The 21,245-nt window shown below is 42.8% G+C and overlaps 1 protein-coding gene across 1 annotated transcript in view; it reads right to left on the bottom strand.

Moving 5' to 3' along the window:
- The window catches only part of ror1 (receptor tyrosine kinase-like orphan receptor 1), a 50,209-nt gene that overhangs the window by 9,523 nt on the left and 19,441 nt on the right, over positions 1 to 21,245 (bottom strand). The window contains exons 2-4 of the mRNA XM_037249070.1: positions 9,305 to 9,367; positions 6,293 to 6,583; positions 6,013 to 6,046 (exon numbers count right to left, since the gene is read on the bottom strand). Coding sequence (XP_037104965.1) covers positions 6,013 to 6,046; positions 6,293 to 6,583; positions 9,305 to 9,367 — 388 coding nt within the window. The remainder of the gene's footprint in view (positions 1 to 6,012; positions 6,047 to 6,292; positions 6,584 to 9,304; positions 9,368 to 21,245) is intronic.

Below are 21,245 nucleotides of genomic sequence, written 5' to 3'. Positions count from 1 at the left end.
AGCACGTAATGATCTCTCAATGACAGGCGGGCAAAATGCTCACGAGAGACTGAGGTTGACTGAGGTTGACTGAGGTCGATTGAGGTCTGTGGTGGCTGCCGGTGGCTGCCGGTGGCTGCCAGTGGCCCATGACCGCACTGAGAATCAAGAGCGAGCGAGCGAGCGAGCGAGGGAGGGAGGGCAACCGAGGTAGGCACAACAGAGCAAGAAAGGGTCCTCGTCTTACCCAAGCCGCTTACTAAAAGAAGCTTCTGTTAGCCAAGAAGCGAGAGATTTACTGTAGACGGGAAACAAGAGGCAACTCAAGGCAGGAGAGGAACGGCCAGGCCAGTCCTTCAGCGAGTTGGAGACCAATCAACAGGATGTTCGCTCACTTAATATGACAGACTTGATGTGATCATGGCGCTTGATGCAGATCTGCATTTCATGACCATCCATAAAATCAATCATTGGAACATTCATGAATGGAATGGAAAGGAAAGGAAAGAATACAACACGACCGCAAAGCCATGTTTCTTATTTATGGATGTTTCTTGAGGAAACCATACCTCAATGTTGTATTCACTGACTAGCATTTTGTGATGCTATTTCTGTTGACGAGGCAACTATAGTCATGTGGTGTGCACACCCTGAAGTGGAAAACCAACCTAGATTATGGTTAGAAAGGGTCAACCAAACTAAACTGTACAGCTGGGTGGAAACGTGGTTTTTGGATGGTGGCGGCACAGGAACTTGAGGCAAATCTGTCACGTTTATCATCCCGGGATGCTATGACAGACATCCCAGTTTAGATCCTTTAGCTGTGGTGTCCATGTGTCTTCTGTTGCATACACTTCCTATATGTTTCACAAAACCCACACTTTGTGTTTCCAAAAAAATGTCCCAGTCTAGGAAGAATTCGCGGAAAAGGATGGATGCATTATAAGCACTAGTTTGTGTTTGGCAGATTTAACCAGCCACCTTCACCGGGAATGTCCAAACTTTGGCTCCACAGACTGTTCATGTTGTTCCAGCATAGCCCTGACACCACTCTTGGCATTGCTTTGGATCACAGATCCCGCTGGGGAGGGAGGAAGTGTGCCTGTCAATCATCTTATTAATTAGCAACCTGAATATGTGTTGCGGTTTGGACACCATGCGCACGTGTGTGTAGTATATAGAAGAAATACCTTCAGAAAAGACAGATAAGGCAATTTTATGTGACATTATAAAGACCAATGATTAATCTGCTGTCCTACTTAAAAATTTAAAAATACAACTATAATATAATTATATAATATAATGAAAAAGCGAAAGCAAAAAAATGATCTGTGCAATGCTATGCAGGTAAACAGACACGCTTTCAATATCAACGAAAGCAGTAATATATTTAGCATTTGTTCCTGGAATTGTGTCAATTTTCCAACTTGCTCACTCCGCAATGTAAATCATACAGAAACATTTTTCTGCATGATTTACGAGAGAATTACTGCTCCCATCACAGAGCTCAATCTGGGTGTAGAAAAGCAGACAGCGTGTACAAAGACAGGAGTACACATGTTTTTGCTGACTGCTTACCGACGGTGCTTCTCCAACAAGAACACACACGTCTCCACACAAGCGACCTGAAATATTGCTTGATGGGAGCGAATGAACAATTGCTAAAGCACATAGGATGGCCAACGGATAAAGAAGCACAATGTGGAGTTTGTTTCAAAAAATCTGACACGCCTGCAAAGAAAACAAGCAGTTAATTAAAGCATAAATGAAGGCATATTTTTTTTAATTTGATTTTGTTCGTGATTAGCTGTGGTAAAATCATTGCAATGCAATCAAATGTGAAAAGTGCCATTACTGATAAAAGCTAAATAGAGATTCAATGCGTTAGAGCAAGTTGCATTGATCAACTAAAGGTCTACAAATGAATGAATAACCTCTGGCCCAGACGTGTCACATCTGAGTCCTACAAACAAAAGCCGCTATTTATACTTGGAAATGCTCAAGGTAGACTTTGTCGCCTGCCCTCATACACTCCGCCAGCACCAAGGGCAAAGAAAGAACACTTTCTGTGCATATATGTTTTTTTAAAATGTGTGTGCGTGCGTGTTAAGGGGGCAGAGTTCAGGGGAACAGCGCATACCCCATTTCAAGCTTGTGACCCGTTGGGAGAAACCACGATTCAAACAAACCACACACACACATACATGAACACGCTTTGTCGAAAGCACAGACTTTGCCAGACGTGACCTTGCGCAGACCTGCCAACAGGATCGCCGTCAGACAGAAAGCGGGAATTCTGGGAAACAGGAAGTGGGGCCTGTTCCAACTAAGAGTACCACACTAAGAGATATCTAGAAGGGAATGTCTCCTTTGAATTGGGATTATGGCATAAGCAGGTAGCACAACCATCGAGACCACATGTGTGCGTGCGTGTGTTCATACGCCACCATCCATCCTGTGGTGTCTGTGACGCTTCAAGAAATGAAGTAGGAGAGAGTCATCCAGGTTTGTGGTAGAGGGGGTTCTGGAAGCATCTCTAGTTTCAAGTAGTACTGGCGCCTAGGGACCAGAGCGTGTCAAAGGCCCTATCCCCTATGAGCCATATTAGGGCTCTGATCCCCAATCAATCAGCACCGGGCTAAAAAGAATCTACAACAAGACGGCAATTAAGACCCGTCGAGGCCTTAACCAAACATGTGAGAGAGAGAGAGAGAGAGAGAGAGAGAAAGAGAGAGAGAGAGTTTGTAAGAGGAACTGTGTGTGCACCTATTTGACGGTGCTTAATGCGGGGCTGCAAGTGTGTCACGTGTGTGTGTGTGTGTGCGTGGCTATGAGACACGCTCTGTATGTTAGACGCCAGAAGTGTGAAAGAGCTAACTGGTTGGCACTATGTGTCAAGAACGACATCCACTTACATTTTGTGATTTAAAGCAATCCAAACATAAGCACAAAGGCAGCCACTTTCCTTAAAATATTATTTACATATACTCAATCCAAAAAAAAATAATCCCAAGAGAATTAATGTTTAAAGTGCCACCATTGAAACTTTGCAGGCAGTTTTAAGGCAAAATATTGATATGGTAAAATAAAGAAGTAAAGAAGTAAAGAAATAAGTAGGTCACAATCTCAGCGACATACTTCTTAATAGGATTCCACAGCAAATTAAAAGGAGCCGACCCCCCGCGCGAGTCCGAGGTGGCTCGTTCAAGTGGATCAGCATGTGGCTGAGGAGCAATGCATCCCAAAAAAGCCAGTGGAGTGGCCCTGTCAGCTCTTAAATTGAAACGGCCACAGCAGACACCGCTTGTGCTTGCGCTTGCGCTTGCGCTTGTGCTTGTGCAGCAGATCGTCATCAATCCTGGCCAATCTGAGCAGCGCCGCTGTGTTGACACTGGCACTGAGGTGAGGAGAAGTGAAACCCAAATCCAGACCTTCTCAGTTCAGCACACAGGCAAGTTCACACTCCATGCAAAGAGCCCATCAGAACAGTAGAGAGCAGACCTGTAAAACTGCATCTTTCCAATTTCTGTATCTCAAACCAAAGACAACCGCCTTGCAAAAACTAATGAGATTTATCTGAACACAACATCGAGCTCAAGACAATTAGCAGTCGGACCAGTGTTGAACATGTGGTTCACTGACGAGCTAATGTAGCGAGACAAGTGCATTGTTTTGACAATAAATAGCCTGGAGATGAAAATATTCTTGCCACCCATATTTCAAGACTTGTAACTGCCAATGTCAGCTGCTGGAGTCATTCAAAGTTTGCCATCTGGAAAGAAACACTAACAATATGTGAGATAATACAACACTTCAGATAATGAGGTTTTTTTTTAACTCCAGGATTTGCACTAGTGCTGCAAAGTCTGATTTACTTTTGTCATCTTGGGTAATGGAGAAAATACAGTATGCCTTGTGATGTATGTAGTGATTTTTTTACAGTACATCTGGAAGTATTTATAGCACTTCTCCATTTGTTACGTTACAGCCTTATTCCAAAATTGATGACATGAATTTTTCCTCAAAATGATTTATTTACTGGCTCAGAGTGGAGCACAGGCCAAGCAAGCCCGATTAGAATCAACTTTCCAACAGCGGCACGAACAAATAGTCCAACAGTTTAAGAACAATGTGTCTCAACAGCTATGATCCATAATATCATCAAAGAGAATCTGGAGAAATGAGCAGCAAGGCTGGAAAGCAAGCGGAGAATGCCTGTGACCTCTGACCCCTCAGGCATTAAAAGTGCGCTGGAACCCAGCAGAGAAAGAAACGAAAGCGAGAAAGTGTGCTATTTAAGTCTTTTTCTTGTTTAACACTGCGGGGGGAAAAAAAACCCCCAGAACATTTAGAGAAATATAAACAGTGTCAGCAGCCAAGGTGTAGTGGTATTAATCTTTTCAAACAGGGAGAAAAGCACATTGTAAACACAGACAGAGACTTCGGCTCTCTGCGGCCATGTTCCATTTAGTCCTTCGACTGCTCTTGTCAAATTAAAAAGAGAGAAAAAAAAAAGCAGCCATTTTGTAGTTTGAAGAAATGGCAAATATGGCGCTTCTCTTTGTCCCCCCCCCCCCATATTTCAAAAGCCCTGGGTCATATCCACACTTCATCATCTTGACTCAGCAGCAGCGGGATGAATTTGAAGGAGACCATTAGAATGCTGCGGCTTTGTGGTGGCGACCCAGCCGTTGAGAACGGAGTGGTGTGGATGAGATGTTCCGAGCAGAGTTGAAAACACAGGCCTGAGTCATTAGCTGACGCTGATGTGTGTGAGCTTACAAGCAAAGCCTCCTTCAGCAAAACACAAATCATCACACCCCAGCGCAGTCGGGAATCAAAGAACAACACGCAGCCTAAGTGTTAATGGTACCGTCGTCCTCCCACTCGCCTAACACTGTTTTTCTTTCACCCTCCCGACGTTTCCATCACTGCTCTCTCTTTTCCTGCAAAAGAGGGAAGTGTGGCATGGAAGAGAGAGAGCGACGGGGTGGGGGGGGGGGTCTTTCTTTGGCAGGCGAGACATTTTGTATTTGTTCAGGCTCTATAAAAACAGGAGCGATGCAGACAGACGAGAGAAACGGAGGATGAAGGTGAAGGAACGAGAGCGGGGATGGAAGCCCATTGTGGAAAGGTACTCATCTGTCTCTGGGCGGAAGATAACTGTTGACATATTCATGAACACTGGACTGAAGTGGATTTGAACTTAGTTGGACTCAAGTCATAAAATTGAGGATGTGAGGTGTGATTTCAAGGAATGGTTAGGACTTCTTGGGAAATAAAGTTCTTGGCTTGCAGAGCAAGAGTTAAAGGAGAACATCATTAGCATTCTTTGTGTCTTGGCTTGGGTCGATGCTTTCCTCAAGCCTTGTGGCCAAGAAATGACCCACCGCATCATTCCACAAACATTTCACTCTTTATGTAGGTATGTATAACTAAAACATCATGTGTTAATTTGCGATGGTGGCAAACACATTTTCTATACAGTGCTTGCTCCAGAAAGCCATAACATTGATTTGTTAAAAAACAAGCAGCGTTTCGAACACAAATTGAATACAATTGTTTTATATTGTATGTGGGCAAACGACCTTTTAGGCTACTTCTTCATTTTCAATTCCTGGGACGCTAGTTGGCAAAGATGAAGACTTTGCAATGAACATATTTCAATCAACACAAAAAACAACAACAAAGTAGCAGTGCAAAACTCATAGTCAATGTGAACCATGTGATGCTCAATTCAGAGCACATTTTATGGCTCAATGCCATTGGCAATATATCCATTTGGCCACAACAAAAGTGAAACCAATAATAAAAAAAAATTATACGATGTGTATCATTACTGGTGTACACTGCAGGGTGGCACTTTCTTTTTAAATTGGTGCCTGCCAACACAGCACAATGTGTTTGAAAAGAACAAAATACAAACATTATGAAATATGGCATCACCAGGCTCAAATGTAAATCCTAATTTGGACCCTTAGGAATGCCAGACAAGAGGCCAATAGACAGATAGAGGGAGATTCAACTACTTACGTTGGCCGTCCCGGTAGAGGCGTAGGCAGCGGATCTGAAAGAGAAGCCAAGGGAAGGGGAGAAATATTATTATAACCAGATTTGTCTCTGCGCTAGCTGCCAGCTACGAGCAAGAATAGGTTGAGTGTTGTTAAGTGGAGCCAGATCCGCTCCAGGAAAAGCAGAATCTGAGAAAAAAGTTCAATCGAACCAAGAGGCTTAACTGCAGCTGAGTCCAATGTGTTGGTTGTGAGGTAGGAACGTCCGTCATGTTGTGCTTTTCTGAAGTAGGTTTTCTTACCGAACTTGACAAAGAGCACGCCGGTGGTTGACACTGTGCCCTGGGCATTGGTAGCAACACATTGGAAGTAGCCAGTGTCTGTGGTGTCCAGATTGCGGATGCGAAGACGGGATCCGTACGGTGTGGAGCGGTACGACACGCGCCGTGGCTCCTGTACCACGGGCGCGTCGTTCTTAAGCCAGCGCACCGTCGGTGGCGGGTTGCCGGATACGCGACAGAACAGCTCGGCCGTTTGGCCCAGAGAAGTGGTGATGTTGTTCATAGGGGTCTCAAGGCGGATAAATGAAAGCCCTGGAAGACAGGAAAGCGGAGACAATCAACCATTGAATGGAACAACAAACAAGCGTAATCATGCATTTGTCATCTTCAAAACTGGCCAAATGGATAAATTCACGCTCAGCAGAAAAGTACATTTCATTGTGGGTAAAAGCAACTTTCCCATGCCACGGAAAATGACGATGTGTTCCCTCGATTGTCTAATGACGTGCCATAATTATAAACACTAACATAACGCCGATCAAAAGACAACAAAACTGCAGCTAAACAAGTACTTCAATAGAATCGAGGAAGAAATGAACTGAGGTTACAATGATAGGTCAGCTCGCCTGTGTTGGGAGCTGGCTAGCCAACGTATTTGATCTTCTCACTTGAGGATCTGCTTGGAAGGCTTGTTAAGTCAAACTGAGACGACACTGAGGTCGGTGTCATTGCGTGCCTGTGGTGTCCCTATAAAGTGTCCTTGAAGAAGAAAATGAAGCGAGCTGATTTTGTAGCAGCCTCCCTCCCTCCCACCATGTGGGCGGGCGGGAGGGAGGTATTGGCAAGGCTGATACGGGACAATAAAGCTTGTTATTCTTGGCAAACTTTCTGAGAGCAAGCAGAGAAGCCGCTGTGCAAGAGCTGATTTGTTTAGTACAGCTCTCGTTGAAATAATCTAGGCTAGAGAGGATATCGAGAAAAAAGCTCAGAACAGAGAGAATGATTGCATGCGGATAGAGGATATTGAAGGAAATAGAATACCTACCAAACATTGACCTATGAAAAATAGGAATTGCCTGGTAACGGCACAATGCGGAGTTACATTTCCAATCATTTGTTTATTCCTTTGGCCGTAAACTACGCGAGTGACTGGACCAGCAAACAATCATCGTGTCATCGAGCAATGGCCGTGTCTCACTGGCAACGATTAACTTTAAATTAAAAAATGAAATTAAAATGAAATTTCATTTCACATCACGTGACACACGTAGTATTTTGCAAATTGATTCCTGTGGCATTGACGTGTTCCGGGAAAACTCCACGCTCCAGGAACTGTGTGCGTGAGCCATATTAAGAGGACAAAGAGAAGCAAAATGTCCTACTCTGTAGGCAATTGTCTTGCGGTGAGTGTTGTGCTATTTGGCATCAGGAGCACGCTGAAATACAAACACTTTGCTTTTCATGTGGCGGCCGACTAAATGGCGTCCTGTCATCGAGCCGCGTTTTCTCCCAGAGCTTATGTGCAATCACACACTCGCAAGCAGCAGCAGCACGTATGTAAACAAGAGCACCGCAAGGCACACAAACTATTCATAGGGCCAACTAGATACATTGCACGACACTTTTTTGTCTCGAGCGGAACCGTTGCATTCGATTTGGCCGGAGAGCGCCCGCCAGGGGCCGACCCAGAAACCCGAGGGAGCGAGCAGCTAACTAAACACACGCCGAGAAGTCGGTCGGCTGCCAGCGACGGCTAAAGGTGAATTTCATTCAAGTTGACTCGCTCTCCAACTGCGAGAGAGAGGACAGGAAGGATGGGGTGGGGGGGGGGGGGGGGGGGGGGGAAGGATAGGAGGCCGAAAAAGGAGAAACTATGTCAACTCTCAATTACACGGCGGTATTGCCGAGGCCAATAATGAGCCTTTTTCAGCGTAACTTCCTGCTACTGATGCGTGCTGATAAAGTCACGATACCTGAATGCTGTCTCCTTAGTCAATCTAAAGCGTTCCCCGCCTCAAGACCAAACAGGTGGTGCAATCACCATCCATCCAAGCATCCCTCCATCAGATAAGGAACACATTTTGCTTATGAAGCCGGACTCCAAATACAAATCCACCACTTTCTCCACATGACTGCATATCATTTGTGTTTTTACACTTTCACCTTTCATGTTACTCACAGCAATTTGCATCATTTTGAAATCTGCGCGTGCAACCTTGGGCTTCTCGGCCAGGTGTTTCAACTACAACTGTGCCTGTGTGTTGAGCAAAAGCTTTTTCACTCGGCATCTGTTTTGGGACGGATGTTGTGGTTGAGTTGGCCCCCACAAGAGCTGAATTAAATAAACCAACGAGAGAGCAAAATAAGGTCAAATTCAATAATGCCGAGGGCTTTCCAATTGAGGGTATCTTGGCGGGTGATGGGGCGGATGTCGACAGCAGACGACAAAGCAGATTTGCCAGATAATACTTCCCGAAAAAGCTTCCAAATCATTATCGATTATATCTACCGAAAGGATGCAGTTCACTTTTAGGCCATTGCAAATTATAACCACGCCAATAAATCGGGATGCTCCTTTATTTGACTACATGCGGCATGGAAATGAGCGACCGAGTATGTGGTTGCCACCAAACAGTCGACCTACTTCAATATACGTATAAGAAAGCACAGCAACATGATGATGTACACATCTATGGCTCCACTGGTAGCTTGTGAAGAAAACAAACAGCAAAGTGGGTCAGTGGAAATTCGCCATGGACCACATGTTGAGTACATTAGTGGCTAATTTCTTCCATCCTCTCCAGTGCTGCAGGTTGCCATTCATTTGTCAACACCTCATTCAATGCCATTTCAGAAAACAGCCAATGAAGTGGAATTTACGCTGTAGTTTGGATCATGGATGGATGGATGGATGGATGGATGGATGGATGGATGGATGGATGGATGGATGGATGGATGGATACGACATATAAAGACTAGATTTATCGTGGATGCTTAAATGTAAAATGAGTGTGTGCTAGAGTGTTTATTTACCATCACTAGAAGCGTTCCATGAAGGGACTGCTACCACACTGGGGTCTTGGGCAAAGTCAGACGCTGTAAGCACAAATGGAATTTTATATTAGCATTTTTAGGAGGTCATTATTTCGAATCATTCAAAAACACATGCACAAGATATACATGTAGTTTATTGACCTTTTGAAACATCTTCTTTTTTAAGTTGAAAGATAATTTTTTTTTCTAGATACTGTACGAGATGTTTTTTTTTCGTACACTAGTACAATTGTATAATTCATGAAAGTGACTTGCAATACGTCCGAATGTTCTTTACAGAAGCATTTGAATGGAAAGATGCTTAAAATAATGAAGACAAGGTTTTTCAAATCCAACTTGGCGCCTGGCTGGCCAAAGTTTCAATATATAAGCGAGATCCCATCAGTGCGGCGCTAATGCTGCGTTATTACCGTCCGACGACAGCGCGGCCCTCTGCTTTTCATTACAAATGAGACACATAAGGGGATTCCTGACAATTGAGAAGAAAAAAAACCTCTTCAAGGAGGGCACATTAAAAAGAAGCATATCGTGATGGTGCAATGTGAACTCAAAGTAGTCCTGTTGACTCCCCCCACACACAACAGTGTATTATTGTGACTCCATTGCCCCAAGGTGGGTCTAACTTTCCTTTTGTATTTAGGTTTGATAGGATTAAGAAGCCTGAGGCTTGTGCGCTAGACAAAGGACAGAGGAGAGGCCACGATGCAGTTGACTAACTTTGAAAGAGGTCAATAAGAGATGGGAACGGGTGGCAAAGTGGTGTTTTCTCCTTCAATTTAAGGCAATATGCAAAAATTGACCATCATTTATCATATACGGCCTGTGAAAGTATCATTTATGTATCCTATAAATTGAAAGCTGACTAAATGATACATCTGCTTTTCTTTTCCGCTTCTATTTGGGTCACATCTGTTAGTTCTCTATCTGGGATGAATTGCAGTCATTTTAAGATTAGCTTTCTGATGTTACGCAGTAATTGCATTCAGTCCATTTCTTAATGAAGGTCTTCAAAACAGAAACCTTCATTGGGGATCAGGTCAATCTCATATTGTTCTGCTGCTCTTGAATTGAATCATGCGCCTAGAAAATGTTAGGACTAAGCCGGAGGGACAGGATTAACTTTTGTCTCATTTTGGCTGTGTAAATGTGACACAGTACAGGACACTTACAGTACAGCACGTCATGCAGTAAATTCTAATGCTGTCATTGTATTATTTACTGATTATCCAGATTATCATTCAAAAGCTTGAATGGGGTTGAAAATAAAATTCAGAAATACTAGTAACCACTGCATGATTCTTCTTCATCTTATTATTATTATTATTTATATTATAATATTATATATATATTATCTTTTTTCCTCAATTGGAGTGGACAGAGGCATGGAAAGAGGCTGCTGCGTTAAGAGACCTGTGGTCACAACAGACCAAAGAACACAAGGAGCTAAGCCAGCAGTGTTTTGGCATGTAACCTTATAAGTGCACAGAGATGAATGAGAGAAAGAAGCAAGAAAAGCTGAGAGCAGAGGGAAATGCAATCGGAGTGCATGACAAGCCCTCTTTCTTCTTGCAGAGTACTCCAAGACGACCACCTTTTCAAAAAAGATGCACGGCTCATCAATTGAACATCAATCAATGTGCAAGCTTGATATATTCCATATTCTGCTTCTGACTAACATCAATGGGTTCTGCCACATTGCCACAGCCTGCAACCTGAGGATTGTCTGAGCATGCGTTTTTGGAAAAGGAAGGCCTTACGCAGAAAACTCAGGTGCAGCCTGAGACACCTTTTTGCTCAATGATCTCATCAACCAACCAACCAACCTCTCAAGATTCCCTGAGGATGACACACACAACTGTTTGAGAGGCCCCAAACAGATGGAACGATCATGCTCTTGGCTGGCAAAAAAATGATGAGGGATTTAGACATCATGTGACTATAGTTGAGTAGAGCACCAAATCCGTAGCATTTGTCTTTTTCGTCATGCCTGTCAGTACTTGATCATTTCCCCTTGCCTGGAGGACAATATAATGACTGGAAATTGCTAGAAGGTTGCTTTAAATCACCGCTTCCTTTAAGGTGAGGCGCTATTGGCTAAACGGAGCATGAAAAGCTAAGGATGCTTGATTTAAGTAACAGAGGTGGCACAAATGTGGAAAACATTAGCAATATTATCCTTGATGGGCCTGCTCTTTCTTCCATCTGCGTTTGCTCAAAAGCATCAACGGCTAATATCCATATCAAAATGCAATCAGACCTTTTGTCTATGCCAGTAATTAATTTTGATTTCCGCCAGAAATGAATGTTCATTTCTTAACTTATCATTTTTGTTGTTATTTATGAACGTAATTATGAATTCATCATTATGTTATTTCTTTTATTGTTCTCCTCGCATCCTCAACTGAACTCTGTATCTGCTAGGAAATGAATGGTGCCTTGAGGCTCAACTGCGTTGATTCTGGGAAACGGGGTGATGCATCCTCAATTCCTTCAGGAATTCTCCTCAGTCAGACACTTCTGAGTCAAAAGTGCAGATAAGCCACAAAAACGTCTGACGATGAAAAAAATCATCTGACAGCACTGGGATGAAGGCTCTGTAGAAAGTGCCGTGGAATCCAATCGTGTTAAAAAAGCCGAGTGTTATTTAGTCCAGCTTGAATTGTTGTGTTAAAGTGAGTGAAAGGAATTGCAGTAAAAACAACTCATTGTATTCCCATTTGTTATTTTTTCTTCACATTGTCTGTATTGGCCTTAGTTTGGGTTGCCAGCAGCCACTTTGAGGTAAACTCGGAGCCTTTCCAGCATGCTTCCCTGTCACTCACGGCAAAAAGCGCTCTTCATTCCAGGTTAAGAAAATAAGCATCGGCATTCCTCCACTTCTCAAGGTAACTGGCCAAGCGACTAGCCAAAGTCAAATGGAAATCTAGGAGGGAGACGAGTAGTTGGGGGGGAAGGAGAAAAAAAAAAAAAAAAAAAGAGCTGCCTGTCCCCAAAGGGAGAACTGATAACAAACCAATGCAGGATTTAAAATTTGAGATCGGTGCAGAAACGGGAATGTATAGATTTCATTATTTTCGGTGCCCGCCACCTAGGACACCAGTGGAACAATCCACCACCTTGAACCATGATGGGCACTGGGCCATCACCCTTCTGATCATCATCAGTGAAAACCGTAGCAAAGGCAAATGTTGGAAACTCCCAGACAATAGCTGGAGGACTCCCAAATAGTTTTTGTGGAGGAGGACAGTGATGCAGTGCAGAGAAAAACCTTCAACCGGAGTATCAAAGCCAGGGTAGGGTAGGGTAGGGTAGGGGAGGGTAGGAGACACACGTGATTCATGACGATGGATCGACAAGACAGGGAGAAACGTTGCTTTGGAGAAAGTCTTCATCGTGGACAGATGATTTCTACTGCAAGCAGGAAAAGATTGTATGGGAACTTTATTCAAATGGTTATCAGGTGTTATTAACAGTAAGCCACACACAAAAATTGCAGTGGCTGACAATTAGACAGGCAGGCAGACAGACGGACAGAGTTCAAAACAATCGGGCAGCAAGACGGAGCCTGATCTTGTTTTGTTTTGGATGATCCTTGGCTGCGATTAGATGCCGACGCATCCGTGCACAGATGTCTCTGTGGCTCCAACGTTAAGCGAAGAGTAGAGGGAGCAACGCTTGCTGGTGGGATTTAGCAAAACTTTACTTTTCATAATCCTACAAAAAACAATTGAGTACCGCTTGACAGTCAACAATTGATACCAGGGTGTACTGCAGTAATCTTTGATTTAACGCCTATATTATTTTCACCTGGATTTGAACAAGAAGGTTTTTGAACTTGAAAAGCACACTTGTGGACCACACTTACTGAGAACCTCCCATATACGTATGCGCCAATGTTTACTGTGCAACTCCTAATAATTTCGGTACACACATTCAGGTATGTCCGGAAGATAACACAACATTCGCCAGGTAAACTTGTCACCACGACTCACTCAGTACTCAGCAAACATTAATAGCATTAACGAGCACTATGTTTTTGGCAGAGATCTAAATCAGTGATGGGGAGCGAGCCAGTTTCCAGTAAGATTGCTGCTTCCTGATGTTGCCATGGCAATTCCCATCAGTTTCAGACCTTCTCGCTCCTTCCCATGAAAGAGCCCTACTTTTTTCCATGTATCTAGCTATCCTACCAGCCAATTGCGCAGACTGTCTCTCCCTTTTATAGACATGAGAGCAGAGCACCGAGGCCAAGATGGAATTAAGGCTCTATCATACCAGCATAAACAATTATCCCTCTCCAGAATGGAAAATGATCTGTGAGGCTGTTGAACATTAACCTGTTCAAGTCTTGCATACAAGTCGTAGTGAATGAGAGTCCGTTTTATATCTGGAGTCAAGACAAGTTCCGTCGTCTAAGTGGTGAAATGGCATCTTGATGGAAGATAACGTTCAAGTGAAAATGTACGTAAAGCCTCCGATTTTTGCTTTCGATTGTAACATGGTCAGCCGGTGAGAAAGTGAAAGGGACATACGTATATACGCATGTAGTATACGAAACAAGTCTGCCCAAATTTGTAGTGTCGCATTTGCAATGGACTTCAATGTGAGAATTTGGAGAGGCAGGAGGTTCTCGTAGCTCCTTGAAAAGGTTCGACGGGGCCAAGTTTGTTGTCATGTAAATAGCCCTTATACTAGTTTTACCTCAGCGCCATAAACCCTGACCGACAGCAGCATTAACAAACCTCAGTGACTCACAATGTCTTGACTTTGTTTTGACTTGGTTGCTTGGGAACACAAATATAAGAGTGCTTGCAGCCAGCGCTCCAAGGAGGTTGCACCCAAAAACAATAAGTCTATCTTGATGAGAAATCTGTATATCTTATGAGAAAAAAAAGGCCTTGCTTACGTTATTTTTCCCCAAGGCTATAAATTGCACAGACTTTCTTTCCAGATAGATGTGACTTTTTACTATTTTGTTATTGATTTGCCAGCTTTACAGTACATTGGCTTCCCATCTATTACAAGTACTCAGCTCTTCTTCATTTAACTGTCAGGCCTCACGGGAACCGAGCCTGCAATAACTTTCAAGTCATTCGGCTGGACAGAGAATCCGTTTTTTTTCTCTGTCAAGGTCATCGCACGGACAAACCATTCCAGTCGGCTGGGGTTCTGTTTTTGCTGACAAAAAAAAAAGCCGAAAGAACTGCCGCTGTCTTGGAGAACACAAAAGCAGCGACTGTACCATCCGTGATTTTCAGACCTTTGATTAGGAGCAGAGTGACAGTGAAGGAAGACAGCTGGCCACAGGAGAAAATGAGCCCTCACTAAGATTATGAATAGTCCTTTGTATCAGAGGAAGCTTATAACAAGCTCTGTATTTGATGAATTTGAGATGAGAGTACAACTCAGTTAAGATTTAAAAAAAAAAGAAGAACAATTTAGAAGTGTGGAGAAGAAAGAGAAAGAAAGACCTTCAAGGATCCTCCGCCAGTGGACTCTGTATTGTGGAGTGTGTTTTCCATGAGGCGTCTTTAATCACTTGCACATGAGTGAAGGAACAACAAAAGTTGGAACAGCCAAAAAAAGCCGAGGACGGAATCAGAAGGCCACTTTGATGCCCTCGCGAGCTTTGAAGCAGCCGTCGGGAGGACGCTGAGGTCATCGTCAACGCTACGCTGTTGAATCCATTCTACATTTCTCCATTTAAATCAACTTCAATGTAAATTTGAAAGTCCCAGTTACATTCCAAATCATCCCCTCATGAACGAATCATTTTGTCTTGTTATCAGTCAATTGATTCTTTCATATTTTAAGCAGTCCAAATTGTTTTGAAGTCAATTTTCAGAGAATCGTTCTCCGGGACCATGAACAACTTTTCGCCGTGTTCTCGTTCCTCTCAAACCTTGTTGGTTCTGACTGCATTTTCAATGAATATCCATTGCAATACAGTGGTGAGTGTATCAAATTCTCCTATTGTGCAGCAAAACTACTGAGGCATGAAAAAGCATATGGAGCCACCGTCTGCAGGACTAAGTAGCCAAACAGGACAGATAGTATATAAAACTTTGAAACTGCAATGAAAAAAGACCCCCGCTCTTAAGCTGAACTGTATGCAGTATTTTTATTATTGTTTATTTATGTGTTATTTGATTCATTATAAGCACCAGGGCTTGGTGAAAATTCTTGCATTTCCTTCATCAGCTTTGACACAAAATCCTTTTTTACCACAGAAGATCGGATTCCTTTTGCCTACCACTAGAACTACAAAGGCAGCATTGCAAGAGTTTGGGTCTTTGTGCAGCCAAAAATGTCCAATTATTTGTAAGAGACATCACTGCTGTTATCAAGTTCATTTGAAAAATATCTTTCTGTGCTTGATTCTGGACTTTGAGTAGAGGAGGATATTGTTGGCGGGATAGAAGATTTTTCGCAATTTACAAACGAGTGGCTGCAGCCAAGTACGTCGTCTTTTTCAAGACAATGTGATGAAATGTGTCATCTAATGGCTAGGTTGACTCCCTCTCCCACCCACTTTGACTTGGCTAAAGTTAGAAGACAAAAAAAGTTATTTTAGCCCACATATTGGGCAGGCACAGAGCTCTGGCAAGGTTGAAACTCTTTGAGAAAACACAGGAAGGATCACAAACACGTCAACAACCAACAAAGCTAACCCCAAACACAAATCATAATGCCCTTTATCAATGTCTCTTTGCTATGGGAAATTGCTCTTGCTAACGGGAATAGCCATGTTGTGAGACTGCATTATGCAATTTTCTGAAGTTCAAACCACAATAGCAAAGAAACTGAGAACAAAGTCCGCGAGAAGCGTAGAAGATGTCTCAACTCAAACAAGAAAGACAAACCACAAGTCGTCCGGCTATTATGCTTTCAAACTTGCTGGATGGGAAAAAAACCCAAAGGGGGACAACAGGTCAAATCGAGCAAAATTCATTTTTCTTAGGTGCTATTGACAGCTTCAAATGTAATAAAAGCACACATCATTGTTATTTTTAGTTGACAGCATGGTTCATTTGTGCGTGTGAGGCCTCCTGATGTTTATGCACTAACTCACTCAGGAGAAACAACTTCTCTTTTTTGGGGGCATCAGGCTAGCTTCCAAAATTTGGAATGGCTATCGAAGTACTGTATGTAGCTGTGTTGTTTTTGCCTCATCATGCAGAGCCGTGACAGGCTGACATCCTCCTGTGTGTTAGTTGAAACATCAGCTTTCATTTGATTGAAAAAGAAATGTTTGTGTTAAGCGGTACAAGCCAAAATTTTGTTCAAGTGGCCAAGATTATTATATTTTTTTTTTCAAACCATGAACGTAACACCAAATGGTTAGCGCATAAATTCTTCTTCTCTCCAGTGGAGGGATGCAAACTCTATCAACACACCAATATGTAAGATGATCGCATCGCCTGACAGTCATTACAGTTTTTTTTTCCTCTGAATGAGTGAAATGATTTTCTGATGTGACATCATGGCAGTGATTCCCTGCCAAAAAAACTTGAGCCGAGCCTAACTGCTGACCTCAATAGGAAAATCTGACATGCGCATTTCATGCGATAAGGCATTTTTGTGAGTGCTTGTGAATGGACATTTCATTCTGCCTTGTGTTTATTTGAGTCTATAAGATTCAATTCATCTGGAAAGGGATGAGCAGCTATTTTTCTGCGATAATTATTCAAATAATTCAAGTTAAATAATTTCAATCAATTAATGTATATACACCACGTTATGAGACTTTTCCTTACGGACCACCCAGAAAGCTATAGCAAAGCAGAACTATTAAAAAAAATAAAAAAAAGTTACTAGAGTGGGTGAGACAATGATGACTTCAAGTCAAAATAAGCAAAAGAGCCAGACAATGTGAAAGTAATACATTGCAGCCTCCAGAAAGTTACAGATAATTAGGGTGCCGCTGTAATCTACACCCACCCATTGGTTCATCCAGTAACCACTGAAAATCTTCCTATTTCTGTAGTATCCTTGCGCCAGATGTGACACAATCCTCAAACAAGTCTCTTCTACACAGCGATTTGGGCTGATGTGCATTTGCAGCAGGCAAACACAGGTAGGAGGGAAAGAAAAAGTCCAAAGAGTTCCAGAGTCGGCTGTACTCGAGCCATTAAGGTTGCGCCGAGGAATCGGTCTGGCTATTGCTGGCGGGCCTTTGCCAAACAAACATCTGCAATTGCGCCTGTGTGTATTTGGCAGGAACGCCAGAGGTGATCTTTTTATTGGCCCAGTTGAGGTGTGACAGCAAGCAGCAAGTTGCGAGTGCCGCTTAGCAACCGGCAAAGTCGCACAACACCTCCGCACTCCCATAAAGAAACAGCTCTTAAATTTTAACTGGCTGACAACGGCTCCATTTCCACATTCACGACTGCAAGGCCTTATCACTTTTATGATTCTTGTGACAGCCTCAGAGCATTAAGTGAGAAGAAACATTCATTGGAAAAAACTCGACAACGAGGCCAAGATACCAAACTCGATCATTTCTTTTCATTATAAAATCACGGAAGCGCTTTTAACAGTTGAACAGCAGCAAATATACACTTGAGCCTCAGCTGAGTGGAAATGTGGCACTCACTCCAGCAGACGCAATCCTCTGCAGCTTTCGTTTCGCCAGATGTATGGAGGCAAGTGCGCTATTCAAACATGGGAGCATTGTCGGATGCGCCGCCTCGCTCAGGAAGCAATGAGGAGAAAGAATACCATGGAATAACTGACACAGTCTGGTCAGACTGATGAGCACAGGCTGGCTGACAGAGTGTGCCAGAGAGAGCAAAATCACTACACCACAGCACATTGGCTCTTTCTCCTTTTCATTGTCTGGAATGAATCAACTTTCTACTTGTCCTTTCTTCAACATTTTAGTGATCCCTGAAAGCGGCTTTTATCCAGCTGCTGTCTTCCAGAGTTTAGTTTAATGGCCCATTGAAAATGCATTTGAGATTTGAAACAAATGTTTCGAAGCTTGTGATATTGCAACAAAAGTCTTGGGACACAGCTTGATCTACACTCAATGTATCATCGTACCGAGACCGTTCGGACAATTGTATTCGTCCAAACAAGTTCCTTTCCTGCTTTAATATGCACACACGCATTTTTTGGAGAAGAGAAATGACTCATAAAGGCCAACTATTGACAACCTGCTCATTAACCTGCACTGTGGGAGTTTGGGTGTGGAAAGAAAAAAGTCAAGAGGCTCGTAAAAGTGGCATGAGGCTCTTTCATTTTCACTGGAGCTGTTACATTTACAAGCTGCTGTGCTGGAGTGAAGAAACAGGTGAGCAAAGCGGCCAGCAACAATCGATTGAGCCAGCTCCGTTTGGATTAAGGATCCAAAAGAAAGCTCAGCGGAAAGTCACATGCGAGGTTTGAAAACTATGATGCCATTTGAAATGATGGTGATACAGTATTATTTTTTTAGGTGCTACATCATCAAACAGGACATTGGATTGGAATGTTTGTGTGAGATTGTGACGTTGATCTAATAAAACAAAGGGCATCCACCCGTCCAGCCCTTTGAAAAGAAATCAATCTCAGACAGATGGCGAGAGCGGCCCGTGTCACTTTGAGGATTGTTTTACTTGGCTCCACACACCGACTGCATTGCTTCCTCTCAAACGACACCATATTAAAAAAAGACAATTGAATTAAGAAGGAAGGAATCTGTCATGCTTGAAGAAGGACCAGGAATATGATTAGAGATCTCTCACAAGACCCCAAGACACAAACCAAAACAGCATCATATTCTAGAAGACATTGTTAGTGGAAACAGCAAAAAAATCAAGTCCCAATTCAAGCGAGCCATGCCCGAGTAAAGAGAAAGCTGATCCAATGAAAACTACGCCAGATGAGAAAAGAGAAAAAAAAAAACAACAAGTGTAGGGGGAGTTGCAAATCCAGAAAGCGGAAGACAAATACAATAAGACGACAAAGATAATTAGAAGGGCACTCCGTCGGTCAAGGTCAAACAAAGCTAAACATGTGTGACAGACATGCCACGTGTTGGTTTAGTGTTCCATTCCAATCCTACGCATGTCATGCATATTGCACAGCGGCTGCCGACTCACACACACACACACACACACAGCAAGCTTTTCTCTAACTCAATGTACTTTCTAGCAAGTCTCTTGCTTATTATCATTAATATTAGGATTCCTATGCCCTTGTGTGCTTTTGATAATATGTGGTTGCCATATCCACTCGGAATGATTACGCTCATTGATCTATTTTATTTGCTTCAAGCAGAATCTTTTATTTACAATTCATATTTATGATGGTATTTCTTTTCTATTTTGTATCACTTGTTGAGGTTTTGGCTCTAATATGAATGAAAATAAATAGCAATGTGTGTTCCAAAAATGATGATTTGTTTTTCTTGTTTTCCAGAAACATTGAAATATGTCTGAAAAATGTATGCTGTGGCTGACAATAGTAAAACGAATTGGAATTAAAATAAATAAATACATTTAAAATAAAAACAATAATAACCATAAAAAAATGTGGAAAAGCACTCTTGCATTCTCACTGCGGAGCTGTTTTTGTATGAGCCACCAACGATCAAGTGTTTGCTTTCCACAGCTGAGCGGAGCGGAGAATAAAACGCTTGAGTTGTTACAGTATGTTTGTTCATCATGAGCTGTTGAAACGTTGATTTCCGCCGGGAGTTAAACTACACGATTTTTCAGCTTATTCAATCACGTCCTGACAGAAAACTATATTCTCATTGGCCCCTTTAGAAGATACACCTGCACAAGTGCACCATTTCATACTTTTTCCACAATGTTATATTCCATTCAGATGTTAGGCATTTCAACAGCATGTGAAAGTCAAAGAAAAAGGACAGAGAAAGAGGTTTCAAAGCTTTCATCAGTGCTATCTGTTCATCGTATCCGATTTCGGAGTAGCGGGTCAGCTTCAGTCGCATCTGCCTGCATGTACACAACATTTCTTGGATTCCACCATTTGTGTGTGTGTGTGTGTGTGTGTGTCGGATGATGATAAGAGAGTGGAAAATTACAATTACGTGAGCCACCAAATGTCAAATCTAATCTCCAAAAGGCAGTCAAGACGCTGAAAACATACTTCAGGCTCGAATGGGGTTTCTTAGATTTTTGAACTTTGTGTGGAGCAGATTGCAGATACAAGCAACAATACTGCAATACTAACAGCGGGAGAGTTTTGGCAATAGTACAATAATATTTGGCTTTCTGGATGCAAGTTGGTGAAGCTAAAAATGACATTGCTGCTAAAATTCCATGACATGTTCTTTCTTGCAAGTAACTACGTATATGTGAATAGAAGGTAGGATGAACGGAAGTGGTCCCTTCACAAAGAACTCTTTCATCTTGTCCCCTTTGCTGACCTCATCTCTGTTTAATGCTGCTGCTCTTTATCTCCATCTATTCCCTAAGGAGATGTCAGTCTCGTCCCCTCAGGCCTGCTCGCTGGCCTGCTCACACAATTGGCAAATCATCAACCTCCTTTTGACTGGTGAGCTCAGTCAGCGCTGACGGGGCAGATCTGACCAAAGGGAAGGAGCCCTTGCAGAAATGTGAGGTTCCCCACTGCGAGTTAGCAAGGACAAATTGAAAAAGACTTCCTGCCTGATAGAGTCTGTTTTTTGGGCATCTCAGCCATATCTATGCATTGCCAAAAATGACAAGAAAGCTGAAAGAATTTGTTTGGCTTTCCCGGCGCTCGGCTTGAGCCGTCTGACAGATGACGGCCGCCACTCTAAATCACTGAGTGAAAGAAGAACGGACAAGGTCATGCAGAGCATTTGGATTATAAATGACGACAAACCTTTGCTAATAGTACAAACGATCTGATTCCAATCTCCACTAGGACTGTTTTTTTCCTCAATGGGATGAGGAGTTGCAGGAGTAGAGGAGGGGGGGGGGGG

This window comes from Syngnathus acus, chromosome 4 (genome assembly GCF_901709675.1).
Source record: "Syngnathus acus chromosome 4, fSynAcu1.2, whole genome shotgun sequence".
NCBI classification, from domain to species: domain Eukaryota; kingdom Metazoa; phylum Chordata; class Actinopteri; order Syngnathiformes; family Syngnathidae; genus Syngnathus; species Syngnathus acus.
Note: the sequence above shows the minus strand (reverse complement) of the source record. Positions and strands in the feature narration are given on the sequence as shown.